The sequence below is a fragment of the Gobio gobio genome (genome assembly GCF_949357685.1).
Source record: "Gobio gobio genome assembly, chromosome: 1".
NCBI classification, from domain to species: domain Eukaryota; kingdom Metazoa; phylum Chordata; class Actinopteri; order Cypriniformes; family Gobionidae; genus Gobio; species Gobio gobio.
In genome coordinates this window covers 9,224,321-9,242,131 of record NC_137097.1, presented here as the reverse complement: position 1 = coordinate 9,242,131, position 17,811 = coordinate 9,224,321, and the positions used below count along the sequence as shown (strand labels likewise).

General features: G+C 39.2%; 1 protein-coding gene across 1 annotated transcript; it reads left to right on the top strand.

Moving 5' to 3' along the window:
* The first annotated feature begins 1,455 nt into the window (after positions 1-1,455).
* Positions 1,456-11,729, top strand: LOC307128391 (uncharacterized protein). The gene is made up of 3 exons (XM_079820220.1): positions 1,456-1,523; positions 2,022-2,244; positions 8,430-11,729. Exons 2-3 carry the CDS (start codon positions 2,085-2,087, stop codon positions 9,413-9,415), a joined length of 1,146 nt encoding a protein of 381 aa, XP_079676346.1. The 5' UTR covers positions 1,456-1,523; positions 2,022-2,084; the 3' UTR covers positions 9,416-11,729.
* Positions 11,730-17,811: the final 6,082 nt, after the last annotated feature.

Below are 17,811 nucleotides of genomic sequence, written 5' to 3'. Positions count from 1 at the left end.
TTCCTCATTTGTCAGTTTTCTTCTTTTAAATAAATTGTCTGTCGTTTTCTCTGAAGTAGCTAAAAACTGGTAAATTTGATTAAAATGGTGTCTCAAGTTATTACCGACGCGGGTGTGAGGTTACAGTGACGTCAACAGTGACATAACTTGTCAGCAGGAAATAAATGCTTGCAATGCATAACTGTTCAAATGTTTTAATTTTTAATTATTTTTATACAAAATATTTACAACTAAAATAAATATATGCACGTGAACTCTTTATGGTTTAAATACTTAAAACAAAATGATATGTTAGTTAGCTGGTAAGTTATCACGGGCTGTGGGTTGGGCGTTGCCATTACAAGTTTACAATGCTAACAGGGAGTCAGCGCCTGCTGGATTTACAACACAAGATCATCCACTTCTCCTGAAATATGTGACATTACATGAGGGAACAACCTAGACTGATCACACAGTAGAGTACATGTTTTTCCACATTTTTTTTTTTAGGACCCTTAGGACCAGCCTGATGTTTCACAACTGGTTATATCCAAATATAATGTTGTGTTAGGGCAAACAGAAACCGGTAGTCATTTACAACTTATCATTGACATAAATATTCCACAGTCTCTAGTCTCGACTCTTCTTGTTTGAAAAGTTAATGTATGACAGACAATATACTGGAGCTGATGCTATTTATAAGCTATTTATATTACTGAAGATCAGGTTTTCTTTACAGCGATCATAAAGACTATACATTTGAGCAATGCAGACATCAAAGGGTTAGTTCACCCAAAAATGTCAATTCTGTGGTGAGGGGTTCGAATGCGGGTCGCCATGTTGTCCCTCCATCTTGAAAGTACATTAGCCAAAGAGGGACATACCCGTAAATTCAAGCTTTGCCTTTCGCGTTTTGACACTCGATGGCACCGTGTCGAATGTGGACAAGGTCGAACTGGAAGCCATGTTAATCTTGGACTAAATCGGCCACCGTAGGAGTTAAAACGAAATCGGAATTGAGAGGAACAGAAACTAAAATTCACTGGATGGTCGTATACAATTTCACCTCTAGACAGGGGGAAAATATCACACAGTGTAGCTTTAATAATATATTTATTAATGAGAATATCTAGATGTAGGTCTATATATCTATATATGATGTAGAATCTTATAGTCTACATCTTAAAATCAATCATAATTAGGACAGTTATTTTTAGGTATTTTTAAACTATGTACATTAAGGTATATTTTATATGTACTTATATATTCTACAAATAATTTATTCCCCTAAACAAAACAGACAAAGTCTCTCAGTCTTTAGTTTCCTAATATTTTCAGCATATCATTGAACAACATGTATTTAAATATCTATTACACCAATGCATTCAACTCTGAATTTCTGTCATCTCTTGTATTATTTGTATGTGTGCACTTCTGTGAATGTAGACTGGAGTGTGTGAACGGGACTTTTATTTTGTTGTGGTGGTGTGACGTCATAAGTCCGCGCCGCGCTCCTGCATGTGTTGTGATTCGGCTGGAGAAAGGTTTGTGTTTTTAAGCGTTTAAAACAATAGAAACCATCTTCAAAGTTTTACAGGCAACGCAGATTGAATAACTTATTATTAAATGTAACATTGCATTGCATTATCTAACACTTATTAACGTTGTGTGAGTAAAATAACAGAATGAAAACTCATGAGTAACAGAAGCAGCTTCTCATTTCTCTCTCTATCTTGAATCAGTTCATCATATAAACATGAGTTCAGTCTCTGGCGAGTAGAGATGGAGAAACTGAGCTTTATGAAACTCTTGAGTCTGTTGAATCAATTGCTTTGGAAAATGATTGTGATTCAAAGCGATCTATTATTTCTATGTTGATTTCTACAATCATTAAATAAATTATATTAATAATAATTATAAGTTATTTTATTAGTTTGTAGTGCTAGTTTTGAGTGTTACTGAGACTGTGCTGATGCTGATTGAGACGCTCAGATTTAATGTGGATTTATTTTTCTTCTGTTAATTATTCTCATCTTAAACAGGGCAAACACACAGAAAAACTCCTGGAGAAGTGACTGAGATCCATGTGACACACTAGTATAAAGATGGCCTTTATAAAAGAGGAGAGTGAAGACATAAAGATTGAAAATGTATTCAGTTTGAAACATGAAGAAACTGAGGAACAAACAGAGAAAGAGGAGAGTGAAGAAATGAAGATTGAAGAGACATTGAGAGTGAAAGATGAAGAAACTGAGGAACAAACAGGTTAGTTTCATTCTCAAAGCTGAACTCAGTCATTTGATATTTGTGAAGAATGTCTTGTGAATGTCCTCAGTCCTGCTGGTTGGAGTAAACTTGTCAATCGTCAAGTCATCCTCTCATAATAACAAGCAAAGCTTATACTCAATGTAAATAAGAGATGTGTTGTGCCGTTAGAGTCATTGTTTATAGAGGGATTTTCTGTTGATCGCACTATAACGGCTGCACTGCTTGCTTTCTGTAGTCTAAACTACATTCACAATTTGAAGAAAAGTTTTGTCATGTTTCTTTAGAGGACCAACGTCCACATATTCCGCAAAGTTTTAGGAATGACGAGCGCTGTTCTGTAGGGCTGGGCGATATGGCCAAAATTTCATATCCCGATATAGCTCATTTGATATCCCGATAACGATATACATAACGATATAGCAATTTTTCTGTTAATTCAGTTTATGAATAGTCTATACAAAATTGCAATGTGGAAATGCAGTTTGAAATGATATACAAAACAAATAAAGGTAGTATGGACTCAATTTTTATTTTATTTAGAACCTTTTTTTCAAGCAAGACTGTTGGTAAAGTTAACACCTGCCACTAAAATATTTCAACTTATAGCAGCAGCCAACTTTTAACAGTAACACCACCCAGACTTCTCTTGCAGCATCATGTAGGTGTAAAGATGTTTCCAAGTAGTATTCTTATAGAGCATAAAAGCCTGTTGCAGCGTTTGTGTCTGGAGTTTGTTTTGAGCGATTATGCCACCACTCGACGCTGCTTTTGCAGTTTTTGCTCGTTGACTCTCTGTATTCTTTTTCGTGGTTCTTGCGCAGGTGATAAAATAAATTAGTAGTGTTCAGTGTTTCCCACAGATTAGAAACTAATTTGTGGTGGTGGGCGGGGAATTTGGGGTTGGTGATTGGCACAAATATCGATTTATTTCGATCTTGATTCAGTATCAATTCATATGTATATAGCCTACTGTACATATAAGGAAAAATAAGTTTGCCTTTTTAGCACTATTTCAAACTATTTAAAATGATATTTGCTCACATTCATTAATATTCACTTGTGTGTGCTTGTATAAGTATCATTAAAAATATTAGGATGCCAGTTATTAATGTTTTAAAATTTCTAAAGAAATCTAGTGTTTGATCATGTCTAAATGTATTCAAATGCAAAACCTGAAAAAAAGTAAGCAGTTATGATCTGCAATACTTTTTTTTGAGCAACTAGACTAGACACATGTATATTGATTAAAGAGCCACACAGGCACCTATAGTGGGTAAACCATGGCATTACAAATTAAATTAATTATTTTTCCAGACACATAATGACTCTAATTTGCATTGGATTTCTCCATTTTAACATTAATTACTACACTAATTGTAATATAAATAAGAAAAAATATATTAGAAGTATTTATATTTATTTAATTAATTAAATGGTCATTAATGGGACATAATTATTGCACAAATAATAGGCCTATTTAGTACCAAAAGATCTCCTCAAAATATTCAATAAATATTATTAAACTAAAATATAGAACATTTATTTAATTGAAAAATAGTAAAGGTGTATGGTCACATTTGACCACCAATGAGTACAAGTGTAACCAATAAGTGAGGAATACCTGAGGGCTGAATACAAGAAAAACGTTAACATTAATGTCAAGATGTTGCATCTCCTTCACTCTCCATAATAAAATGATACTGTAAATGTGGTTGACGTAATAAGCAATGCACACTATGCTGTACTGTTTACCAAAACCTGCTGCAAATACCTGAATAGTGAAACTGTCGTCTATCCATTCAAATGTATTGACCCAGCGCTATAAGTATAGAGAACCACGTGACCGTGCGCGCCGCCGGGAGATGAGAGCATCGCCTCTGGCTTTAACTGTTATGCCACATTAGCGCCAAAACGCTATTTATTGTTTGAATTCCGTATTAAAACTTTTAAAAATGTAAAAGCTTAGACTTTGCTTTATAACGCACTAAGCAGGTTTGGCGTTTGAGAGCGAGAGACGCGCGTGAGGGAGAGCAGGGAAAGAAAGTGCAGCTGAATGCGCTGCGTGTTTTAAACAGGGTAAAGAAAAAAAAGAATAACGACGTGCAATATGTGGCGCACCGCCACGGATTAGTATGTGTGGGAAACACTGAGTGATGGAATCCGTTGTTGGCACTGGGAGCCGGCAAACTTTACAAACAACTGTTGTCTGGTGTAAGTCGGTCTTCTTATATCCAAACCACGTCCATGCAACAGAAGTCGCCCCTCTTTTAGGTACAAGCTCCTCGGTTTGGGTTGGCTGGTCATCTTGTTGAGAATTACCCTGGTCTGAACCGCGTCTATTACCGTCTTCCTCCATGTTTGTTTATGTATTGCAGCGTGCATGGGCATGTCGTGGCGTGAGGTGCATCTTGACGTAAAATTCTGCCGTAAACGCCTTATCGTGGCGTAAACGATAGAGCCTTACATTAAACGATAGACATTTTCTATCGTCCAGACGATATATTTCGTCATATCGCCCAGCCCTACTGTTCTGCGAGTCGCTCCTGAAATGGCCAAGACCAGGTAAACCCAGCCTGATCTGATGACGATTTGATTTCGCCCTGCAGCTCAGGCTGGAAACCTGTGCATATTTCTATCTTGCTTCTGTTAAAAATTTGTGGGGACCAATCTAGAGCTTAGATTGGGCTCAAAAAATCAAGCCCTACCCGAGCCGACACATTAACTGTAACTATGAGCCTGAGCCCGTTCTAAACCAGACCATTTTTTAATACGTGGGCGTTCTGAGAACTAGCCTGTAATGAGTGAAGCGGACGGGTGTGACGAGCTCAATAATCCGCTCTATGCAGGCGCTCATGAACCGTTCACTGGTAAAACAACGCTCGCTCAAATCCTGCTCAGACATGACATGCATCTGTACTGTACCCTACTAAAGACTATTGAGCATGACAGTCACTCATTTCGGCCTTTTGTCACGCACTCCCGCCACACATTGTATTTCTCACGCAGAAAAACTATCCATCCTATATTTAATATGCTGCAGTGCCCAAAATGTATCTGCCGCGCCGCTCTCTCTATGGAACCAGGCAGAATAGCGCGTCTCCCCTGCCACTTATCAGCCAATCAAAAAAAAAACAAAAAAACAATAGCCAATCAGAAAATAGCACTAATGTATCTGGATAAGATTTAACGCAACAACCAATGAAAAAAAAGCATCCTGGAATTGTTCACCATCATCCTCACTCACAGAGGAAACCACTGGAGCTCTGAGCTTCACTTTGAGCACAGAGTAAGTCATGATCTCCTGTTTTAATGTTACAACAAATTGACACAAACAATGACAATTTGACTGCTGTTAGAGAATGTTTCCCAGATAATCAGCATCAGTTTTTCATGAGTGTCTGTAATTTAGCCAACAGTTTTACAGCCTGTTAGCTGACAACACCTGCTCAAAACAAGTAGTCTAGGCCTATAATAAGCTACATACTATATTGCTTCAGAATAAATTATTTTTTACAACACACACACAAAATGTATATATATTTCATTTCTGGACAAGCACGTGAACAGGCTTAATGTCGAGCCCTGACAGTAAGTCATCTCATATTTGCTGGGGAATATGTGTGTCCAGGCAGCTGGTAGGTTAGCCAACAGTTTGACCAGAGTATGGGAATTTCAGCAGCTAATTCTGACTAGTGTTGTCAAAAATATAGATATTTCAAAATGTATCGATGCTGAAATATCTGAAACGATACGATACTCCTTTTCTACAGTATCGATACCAGCCGCGGGTCTCTCCGACCGACAGCGAGTTGACACGCTCCTCTCCTTCAGTCCGGTTAACCCTCTGAACACGGACAGCGTCTTAGTGTTGGTGTGACCGGTCTGAATTTCACGCGGGATTGCACATCTACTCATTCCCGCAGATTTCACGCTATTCAGTGATGAACTCTTGTAATAAAGTAGCAGTGGCTGGGACAGATTTTAAGTATCACCTCAAGATGCAATCTAATCCTGTTTACATTAAATAAACTGCTCGCGAGCAGGTTTAAGCTTACGGACATGTTGCTATGACAGGAAGTCCAGGATGAGCGTCGAAGAACCAAATAATCCAAGATCATGCCAAATCGTCAACAATCAAATCCAGCTCACTGACTTAGCGAGATACGAAGAACGGGCCCCTGGAGTGCGTCTCATAAATAAACAAAACTCAGAAGGCTGCCTCACAGACATGAGAAATATGTGTATAGAAAGCTTGAAATGACTACTTTTCTTTAATTTCTAGTTAAGAAAAGAAATAGACTAGTTAAGCAATGTGCAGTGTTAACGCGAGCAGCTCATGACTGGCGTCTCGGAGCGTTTCTGAATGCTGCGCTTCATCACTGCGTGTGCTGTGAGTTTAACACACATTTTTAGACTAATCCTGACTTGTGCAACTTTGTACACATTTGTTTCTTAGTTGTAGTATTACTTTGCTAAAAAAATATATTATTTCTGATTATGGCATAGTTTTCTGCCCACCCAATTAGGCTAATAAAGTAATGTTAAAAAAAAATCCACGATCAAGGGCCCGGCCCGAGGATATTCTCGGTCGGTTCGGGTGAAGTTCGGGCTCGGGCAGGGAATTTAACCTCTAGACCAATCAGAAACCAGCTTATTCACCTGGTGTGCTATTGGGGGATTTAACATAATGACGGATAGAGAAGCCACGGATTGTTGGTCTGATTGGTTGAAGGACTGATTTTTTACAGAGTCATTTGAACTATGCCCGTTGAGCACGCCTCTTGTGGTCTCTCTCGTTAGTAGTCTAATTGACTTGAATTTGTGATGTTAGACTTGAATAGTCAATATATTTCCCATATTTGTATATGTCTGATATTAACTGAGAATTATATATATATAAAAAATAAATAAATAATAACTACGTGCTTGTTAGTAAAAAGGTTGTGAACTAGTGTTCAATACGGTGGCAAGTCACGTGGCAAAAGAAAGAATGACTCAAACGTCAAACCCGAAAGACTCGTAAGAACTAATCTTTTCTGTTTCAGTTACTGACAGCATAGACTCTATGGGACTGACAGGAAGAACGAAAGACTCAAACCCGAGACTCGAGACTCGAAAGATGAACTAATAATTTTTGTTGTTTCCAGTACAGATTCAGCGTAATGCGCATGCGCGGTCAACACAAAATTAACGAATCACTCTCTGAGACAACTCGGTAGTCCCGAGTCTTAACTTGTGACTTGTGTTAAATCCCCCAATAGCATGCAAGAGAATCAGATTAGACATCATTGAGAGAGAGGCTAAAGATCGCGAATCATGTTTGTTTCCCTTATTTTGCAAAAAACACAACAGTTAGTTTTTATTGTGACTGTAAAAAAAAAAAAAGAAACTTAACAGATTATAATGATGTATAACACTTGCCTGAATGAGTTATTTGAGTTTCTTTGGCGCTGATAAGAAAAAAAGCAAGCCAATCACGGCGGCACGACAGCCGACTTGAGAGGGTTAAACATGTTAAAATGACATGTCTATTTTGTTTTGCTACATATTAAATGACAACTCCGGGGAAAAATGAACCTGGGGTAATTAACTCATGGTTACCGAGTAGATCGTTCTCTGTAAAATTGAATGTAAAGAGTTTTATCTCTAAAAACAGATTAGCTTATAACGCTAGTATATGGGGCACAGAATAAGTCAAATTAAATCAATATTTAAAACCACTAACAAGGCCTCACACTAACACAGTAGCGGTATGGAGACAGGAGCCATCTTGGAAAACAGTCTCGACGAGTCGAGCCACGAACGCTGTGCTAAGTGAGCTGGTTGATAGGAATTAAATTCAGCTTAGCACAGCGTTCGTGGCTCGACTTGTCCAATATTCTGATCTATTATCTATTAGATCAGCGTAGCACTCAATAAATGGGTCAAGGAAAGTCACTTACAGGACATTTAGGCCCAATATACAGGATGTCGGAGCTAATACAAGACAGTTGGCATTTCAGAGTGGACTTCATTGGCAGACAGATGGGAGAACGTGCTTAACTCTGCAAGACAGTGGCCCTTCAAGACCAAAGCTGCCCAGCCCTGGTCCCTAGGATAGGATAGGTTTTATATCATATTACCCTATACCCTGCTATTGATGCTTAAATGTCTAAATTGTTTTATGTACGTTTTTGCCCTAGATCTCATGGCATTGAAAGAGGCAAGTCGTGAACTTAAACATCATGATTTCATGACTGGAGAAAGATCGACACAGGCTAAAAAGACTTCCTCACAAAAAAGAGCTCAAAAGACAGGAACTAAAAGTTATTTCACCTGCCAACAGTGTGGAATGAGTTGCAGAAGTAAAGGAAACCTTAAAAGTCACATGAGAGTTCACACTGGAGAGAAGCCTTTCACCTGCCAACAGTGTGGAAAGAGTTACAGCGATAAAGGAAACCTTAACATCCACATGAGAGTTCACACTGGAGAGAAGCCTTACACCTGCACTCAATGTGGAAAGAGTTTCAATCATAAAGTAAGTCTTGAAATCCACTTGAAAGTTCACACTGGAGAGAAGCCTTACACCTGCCAACAGTGTGGAAAGAGTTTCACACATAAAGGAAACCTTGACGGTCACATGATGGTTCACACTGGAGAGAAGCCTTACACCTGCCAACAGTGTGGAAAGAGTTTCAGCCTTAAAGGAAACCTTAAAAGTCACATGAGAGTTCACACTGGAGAGAAGCCTTTCATCTGCCAACAGTGTGGAAAGAGTTACAGCGATAATGGAAACCTTAACATCCACATGAGAGTTCACACTGGAGAGAAGCCTTACACCTGCACTCAATGTGGAAAGAGTTTCAATCATAAAGGAAGTCTTGAAATCCACTTGAGGATTCACACTGGAGAGCAGCCTTACACCTGCCAACAGTGTGGAAAGAGTTTCACACATAAAGGAAACCTTGACGGTCACATGATGGTTCACACTGGAGAGAAGCCTTACACCTGCCAACAGTGTGGAAAGAGTTTTAGAGATAAAGGACATATTAAAGTCCACATGAGAAGTCACACTGGAGAGAAGCCTTACACTTGCCCTCAGTGTGGAAAGAGTTTCACACATAAAGGAAACCTTAACAGGCACATGAGAAATAAGGGAGAAATAAAGGAGATCTCAAAGTCCACATGACAATTCACACTGGAGAGTAGCCATTCATATGTGATTATTGTGGAAAGGGTTTCAGATTTAAAGATAACCTTAAAGGGATTCCCTGGTGAGACTTATATGGCTTAATAAAACATAAATGATGTCTCTTACTAAAATATGTAGTAAAATAAGGTGATTTAATAAAAATAAGTTATTTAAAAAAGTTTGTATTCTAAAGTTTGTATTGTGGTGACTGAGGGTCTTTCCTAGGGATGTGTGATGTGTCGCTAAACGCTTGATTTCAGAACATGCACGAGCAGTCGTGTGTTTGGATTTTTGAGGCATCACACACCTGTAACTCAACAGGAGTGCAGTAACAGTGCTTGCTCACTTAGCCCGGCTTCCAGAGATGAAATATGGTTCGGTCTTTCATTTCATTTTTATGTTATTTCACTTTATATTTCCTTTTACTAAAACCCTAAAGAATTGTATTAATATTGCCTGTACTTCTCACTGAGAGAAAGCACACGCTTTGGGAAACTTTTTCTAGTCAGTACCAGAGCTCACCTACTCCAACCTTGGAGAGACTGTGTATCTGTGTATGTGTGCAGTAGGGCTGTCAAAAAAAAAATTTGAATTTCGAATATTCGTCGAATTTACAAAAACAATTCACATTCGAATGCAAAAACCGTGGTTTCGAATTTTTGGTAGAGGGGCGCGAGACATGACGATGACGGAACTGACGCGGTTTGTTTATCCAGTACAGCGCGGTGCGGCTGTGTTGTTCATTTGAAAAAGGCAGAAAAAAACAGTGAGGACTCGGAGTCAGAGAGAAAATGTGCGACAGTGTATACAGTCAGACACAGAGCAGTGCAGAACAAGGTAATCAGGGCTTTGGAGCATGAGATGGATATAAATGAAAGAGAAGATACGCTATACCGGCTGACGAAAATCCTCTCAGTTGCTGGCAAAATCATGCGGTATAACGTTTTATGTATCCACATATTGCGCAGCTGGCAAAAACATACTTGAGTTGATCATACCTCACCAAAAACGTTTTTGACGAACAATATATAGATGTTTAGTGAGTGGAAATGGATTGTTTCTGAATGTCCGTTTGCTATTTTGTGTCCACATTACGTTTATTTGGTTTGCATTTGCTTGTTGCGCTCGTTTGCGCCCTCTTGTGGGCATAGGAGACAACCCAGCTAACACACAACGTAACAGTTACATAATTTATTCGTACTTTTGGTAATTTCATGACTTACCAACTGACAACGTAGTCTCAATGTCGTATGTCTGTAATTTCCTTACCATAATGACCTTCTCACAACCTTATCAGTACGATCTCTGGACGTTACAAGATTACCAACAACGTTCTAGATACGTACTCCACACGTAATATTTCGGTAATTTTATGACTCAATGACAATGTAACTACAACGTTGCATGCCTGTAATATCTTTACCATCAAATTACCAACACACAACATCGCCAGTATGATCTCCTAACGTTATTAGATAACCAAGGACATTCTAGATATGTACTAAATTTGTAATATATTTGTAATTCCATGACTTACTGGCAACATAAATGCAACGTCACCTGCTCGTAATTTCACTACCATCATTTGCAGGTTCTTTATGTTCTGATTTATGTTCTTATTATCAGAATTTGCCATTTAAACTGTGAAATTAAACGTCAGACACAAGATTGAAATTCCCTTTAAGATAAATGTTTCTTTTCAACAATTAAGAATATGAACGATCTTTTTATATACAGTGACTTGTCACGTGACAATAAGCACGCGCCTCCACAACTGAAGAGTTCACGCCACACAGCGCGCGTACATTAGGCAATATTATTATCAATATTATTAACAATAGTAATTTTTTTCTGGGGTGTTTTTTTATTGCATAATATTTGTAGAATATTTAATAGAAAACTTTGGAATAATGACAGACATATGGCCTGTCTACATCTCATCTAACAGATACTGAATGAGAAAGGGCTTGCCTGGTGGCCGTTCAGAGTTGCCATGGTAACCGTAAACAGAAACAGCTGGAGAGGACAGTGTCGACATTTCTGTTTTATCGCAAGTTATCAAAAAAAAACTTCAACAACGGCGTCAGACTGGTTAAGTAACTTTACCTACAGTCTAATTTAAGCATTTTTGTTACTATTTATACCTCTATGGTATCTTTCCTGAATCATACGTTATGTTTATAATGCTGAGCACAGAGCATCTTGAATGCTTTCATTCATGTTCCGCTGTATGTCCTATGTTTTTGTTTTATAATTTGGGTGTTTAAATTTTTTTTTTTTATGTTTTTCAAAATAAATGAACTGAAGTCACTTTGAGTCTGCATTCGTCATTCACAGCTATTGAAATAGCCTTTAAATTAGTTTGGGCAAATGAGGACATAAATTAGGATAAACTACAGCATGTCCGCCTATTGAAAAATAAATAATTATAAAAATGACCAACTGATTACCAACACACAACTATTGATCCGTGACATTGCCACTACGTTGCAGTTACTAACTGGCAACGTTACAAAGTTACATTGTGACAACGAATTTCACTTTTCCAGTTGCCACAACAACTAGTTACGTCACCACCACGAAAGTTTAATCAGCAGATTATGTTGCAGCTACGTAACAGTCACGTATTTGTGTTAGCTGGGAATACAGTACTTTTCCCCTCTAAAATTAAGATATTGCCGTTAGAATTCGAATATAATCCGAATTTTGATAATATTTAAGAAAGAATTTCAATTTAGCTTTTCAACCATTTTGACAGCCCTAGTGTGCAGTATTCCATGTTACAGATCAGAATTGGAGGTGGGTTAAGGGCATCCTAAGAGATGGGTTGACTTGTTGTTCTGGGCAAGCTGGCACCTGCTCCAGGCCTGGACCTGGTCACGACGTGCCTAATTCCGGGCTGAAAGCGTCAACAAGTGATATATGTATAGGGCTGGGCACCGAACGGCGATACTTTTATGGTATCGAACGAAAAACTCCGATACTATGAGTATCGAAAAATGATTTTATCTTTCGGTGCCAAATTTCGGTTCCAAAAGCCAAGCGGCTGTGTCTGTGTGAGCCACCACGTGACGGGGAGGATTTCTGAAGATACTCGTAGTCACACAACACAAGTGTAGTTGTTTTATCTCATGTGTTCTACCGCGTCGTTTTACAATGCCAGAGAGGTCTAAAGTGTCATCGATTTGCTACAACCCCAAATCAGAAAAAGTTGGGACAGTATGGAAAACGCAAAAAAAAAGAAAAAAAGAAGTGATTTCTAAATTTACTTTGACTTGTATTTCATTGCAGACAATATGAACACAACATATTTCATGTTTTGTCTGGTCAACTTCATGTCATTTGTAAATATGCATCCTTTCCTGTCATTCAGACCTGCAACACATTTAAAAAAAAAGTTGGGACAGGAGCAATTTAGGGCTAGTAATGAGGTAAAATGGTTAAATAATGATGTGATTTGAAACAGGTGATGTCAACAGGTGATTGTAATTATGATTTGGTACAAAAGCAGCATCCAAGAAAGGTCTAATCCTTTAGGAGCAAAGATGGGCTGAGGATCGCCAGTTTGCCAACAAATACGTGAGAAAATTATTGAAATGTTTAAAAACAATGTTCCTCAAAGAAAGATAGGAAGAGATTTGGATATTTCACATTCAACAGTGCATAACATAATTAAAAGATTCAAGGAATCTGGAGGAATTTCAGTGCGTAAAGGACAAGGGCGCAAGCCTAAGCTGAACAACCGTGATCTCCGATCCCTCAGGCGGCACTGCATCAAGAATCGTCATTCATCTATAAGCGATATCACCACATGGGCTCAGGACTACTTTGGCAAACCTTTGTCAAGTACCACAATACGTAGTTACATCCACAAATGCCAGTTAAAACTGTACTGTGCCAAAAGGAAGCCCTATGTTAACAGTGTCCAGAAGCGCCGTCGACTTCTCTGGGCTCGGAGGCATCTGGGATGGACCATCACACAGTGGAAACGAGTACTGTGGTCAGATTAATCAGTATTTTTTTAGATATTTTTTGGGAGGAATGGACACCGTGTGCTCCGGACCAAAGAAGAAAAGGATCATCCAGACTGTTACCAGCAACAAGTCCAAAAGTCAGGGTCTGTCATGGTATGGGGTTGTGTCAGTGCCCTTGGCAAAGGTAACTTTATGCACCATTAATGCTGAAAAGAACAGAGATTTTGGAGCATAATATGCTGCCTTCTAGAAGACATCTTTTCCAGGGACGTCCATGCATATTTCAACAAGACAATGCAAAACCACATTCTGCACACATTACAAAGTCCTGGCTGCGGAGGAAGAGGGTACGGGTACTTGACTGGCCTGCCTGCAGTCCCGACCTGTCTCCAATAGAGAATGTGTGGTGCATTTTGAAGCGCAAAATGCGACAACGAAGACCCCGTACTGTTGCCCACCTTAAGACTTGTTTGCAGGAAGAATGGGACAAAATTACACCTGAAACACTTCATCACTTGGTGTCTTCAGTCCCTTAACGTCTTTTAAGTGTTGTGAAAAGGAATGGCAACATTACAAAGTGTTAAATGCTTTACTGTCCCAACTTTTTTTGAAATGTGTTGCAGGTCTGAATGACAGGAAAGGATGCATATTTACAAATGACATGAAGTTGACTAGACAAAACATGAAATATTTTTTGTTCATATTGTCTACAATGAAATACAAGTCAAAGTAAATTTAGAAATCACTTCTTTTTTTTTCCGTTTTCCATACTGTCCCAACTTTTTCTGATTTGGGGTTGTAATAAAATAAGATAAAATAAAAATACAACAGATGATATTTGTTTGTCCAAGAAAAACTTTAGATGAGAGTCTAAAATGACACCCAGGTTACGTGCATGGGAAGGGATACAATTTGTTTTGATTTTGAAGATCCAAAGACAATAACATATAGAGGGAGAAAAGTACTGGACCCAGGATGGATCCTTGGGGGACACCGTAAGACACAGGGGCAGTGGATGAAGAATACTGGCCTATGGATACTGAAAAAGATCTTTTGTGGAGGTAGGAGTGAAACCAGTTAAGAGCTGTACCCTTAATGCCAACCCAATGTTCGAGACGCTCTAGAAGTGTACCATGGTCTACAGTGTCAAATGCAGCACTGAGATCTAACAGGACCAGAATGGCAATGGAGTCAAGGGTGAGCAGTTCATGTGTCACCTTTAACAGGGCTGTCTCAGTGCTGTGACGGGCTTTGAATCCAGATTGAAATGGCTCTAGGATCTCTGTTGAGTTGAGGTATGGAAGCAGCTGCGTTAACACCACCTTCTCTAAAATTTTAGATATGAATGGCAGTTTAGAGATTAAGACATTTTGCATCCAAATCATGTTTCTTTAGCATAGGCTGGACAACCGCATGCTTGAAACATGTAGTAAGGCAGGAGTTAAGAATAAATTGAATGGAGGGACACCAATAGCATCAAAAGCATCTTTGATAATCTGTGAAGGAATAGGGTCATGTGGGGCTGTTGATGGTTTCATGTGCTTTACAATGTACCATAGTTCAGTGTAGGACACTGCATTTCAAAAACTCTTCACAGCTATTGGTGGATGCCTCGACCTCTGGGGAAACTTGGGGGTTAACAATTGAGTTTATGGTATTAAATAAAATTCTGGGGTGATGGGAGTTTGCTTATAATGTCAGAGAAATACTTAGCCCTGGCTTTTTTAGCTGCAGCTTGAAAATTGGCCAGGGAATTTCTGAATATTTCTAAAGAGACTAGGAGATGATCCTTTTTCCACTTACGCTCAGCTCTTCGACAAACCTGCCTGAGATGGTGGGTGGAATCATCAAGCCACTGTTGAGATTTAAAATTATGGCGTCTGAGTTTAAGAGGGGCCACAGTTTCAAGGATAGCTGAGCAAGATGTATTGAAGGAGGTTATTAGCTCATCAGGGCTCAAGAGATGATCATTGGCAGTGATAGAGGAAATTCTATCATTTCCCAGATAACTTTCAGAGAATTGAATATCAGAATGGGAAAGAAAGGTGATTTAAGCAGTTTTGAGCGTGGCATGGTTGTTGGTGCCAGAAGGGCCGGTCTGAGTATTTCACAATCTGCTCAGTTACTGGGATTTTCACGCACAACCATTTCTAGGGTTTACAAAGAATGGCATGAAAAGGGAAAAACATCCAGTATGCCGCAGTCCTGTGGGCGAAAATGCCTTGTTGATGCTAGAGGTCAGAGGAGAATGGGCCGACTGATTCAAGCTGATAAAAGAGCAACTTTGACTGAAATAACCACTCGTTACAACCGAGGTATACAGCAAAGCATTTGTGAAGCCACAACAAGCACAACCTTGAGGCGGATGGGCTACAACAGTAGAAGACCCCACCGGGTACCACTCATCTCCACTACAAATAGGAAAAAGAGGCTACAATTTGCACAAGCTCACCAAAATTGGACAGTTATAGACTGGAAAAATGTTGCCTGGTCTGATGAGTCTCGATTTCTGTTGAGACATTCAGATGGTAGAGTCAGAATTTGGCGTAAACAGAATGAGAACATGGATCCATCATGCCTTGTTACCACTGTGCAGGCTGGTGGTGGTGGTGTAATGGTGTGGGGGATGTTTTCTTGGCACACTTTAGGCCCCTTAGTGCCAATTGGGCATGGTTTAAATGCCACGGCCTACCTGAGCATGTCCATCCCTTTATGACCACCATGTACCCATCCTCTGATGGCTACTTCCAGCAGGATAATGCACCATGTCACAAAGCTCCAATCATTTCAAATTGGTTTCTTGAACATGACGATGAGTTCACTGTACTAAAATGGCCCCCACAGTCACCAGATCTCAACCCAATAGAGCATCTTTGGGATGTGGTGGAACGGGAGCTTCATGCCCTGGATGTGCATCCCACAAATCTCCATCAACTGCAAGATGCTATCCTATCAATATGGGCCAACATTTCTAAAGAATGCTTTCAGCACCTTGTTGAATCAATGCCACGTAGAATTAAGGCAGTTCTGAAGGCGAAAGGGGGTCAAACACAGTATTAGTATGGTGTAGGAACTAGGAATGAGTGTACATTCCTTTTTAAAATGATTATTATATTGTTTGATTAAGGTTTATACATGCTAGTTTCTGTGGCAGAGTTCAAGATAAATATTTTCATTATTACTGGAGTAATAATGCTATTACTGGAGTAATACAGCTCCAGTAGATGTAGAGGGAAACCTCTCTGTGCCCAGCACCTAGGGCTGTAACGATTTGCCCAAAAATAAAAACCTCGATTAATTGAACATCTGACCTCGATTACGATTAATGAACGATTATTTTGCTTTTTTTTTTTTTTTTTTGCCCTCATAAGGTTTTTGAGTAAGTTCCTGATAAGGTTTGTACTGTAAATTTTCTACTATTAAAAGGTAGATTTTTTTTTTCCTAATGAAAAAGTGCATTTCTTTGTGATTTTAAAATACTTGAAGGAAACGGTTCACTTTCAGCAGTTATTGTCTATAGGGCAGATTTCTGTTTGTTGTACATCAGATACAGATACATTAACACTGTAGGCCTACATTACATTTATCTGAATGCATCAATGAGAGAGTGATTGTGTGTGTGAATTACTCATACCGTCTCTATTTATTATTAAGCTGTGGTGTGTACTTACTCCAAACAAAGGTATTAAAATGTATGCCTATAACGGTTGAGTTTTGTAAGCTACTTTAGTGACTTTACTTTAGTCACAGGACAGCGTTTACACTGCGTTTCTGCTGCTGCTCCTCTGCGCGCGATCTTCACGTGACGCAGGTGAAAGATCTGCCTTCAGGGCGTGCGCGCGTGTTGTCAGAGACATGGCTCGGCTCTCTGTGTCCCAGAATGAAGCTGAGCACTGAACGGATACGTATTGTTGTTTTTGAATAGTGCACAATCGCTTTAAATGTTGAAACTGGCAAGCCTTAAACGCATACTTGACAAACTTTATGAGCACGAAAGTGAAAGCGGCTTCGGGGCTTGCGCGCGCCGTGTGTGTGTGTGTGTGTGTCGGTGGCAGCGCGTATAGGCTATAAGAACAGCAATTAACTGACCTGTATAAACTGTGTAAAACATGCAGCTACTATAGTGATTCTGCGCATCTATAAACACAGATAACCGCTCCTGCATCTCTGTGTGCCTGAAAACTGCACTTGATGTGACTGACGGGGCGGAGTCACGTGAAAACCGAAATAACCGACATGGGAAAAATACGTCGGTTAGAGGTTCTGAATGTCGGTTTCGGTTATTTTTCGATTAATCGTACAGCCCTACCAGCACCCCAACACTGATTGCACTTGGAAAGATGATACGATACTATGATATGATGATATGATACTATGGATGATATTAATGTTGGCATGAAACAGAAGTTACTGCAGTCT

Excerpts from the sequence above, each read along its gene's own strand:
- LOC307128391 (XM_079820220.1), top strand. The coding sequence starts at position 2,085 with ATGGCCTTTATAAAAGAGGAGAGTGAAGACATAAAGATTGAAAATGTA. Across the intron at positions 2,245-8,429 it reads AGAAACTGAGGAACAAACAG|ATCTCATGGCATTGAAAGAG; the intron begins GTTAGTTTCATT and ends TTTTTGCCCTAG.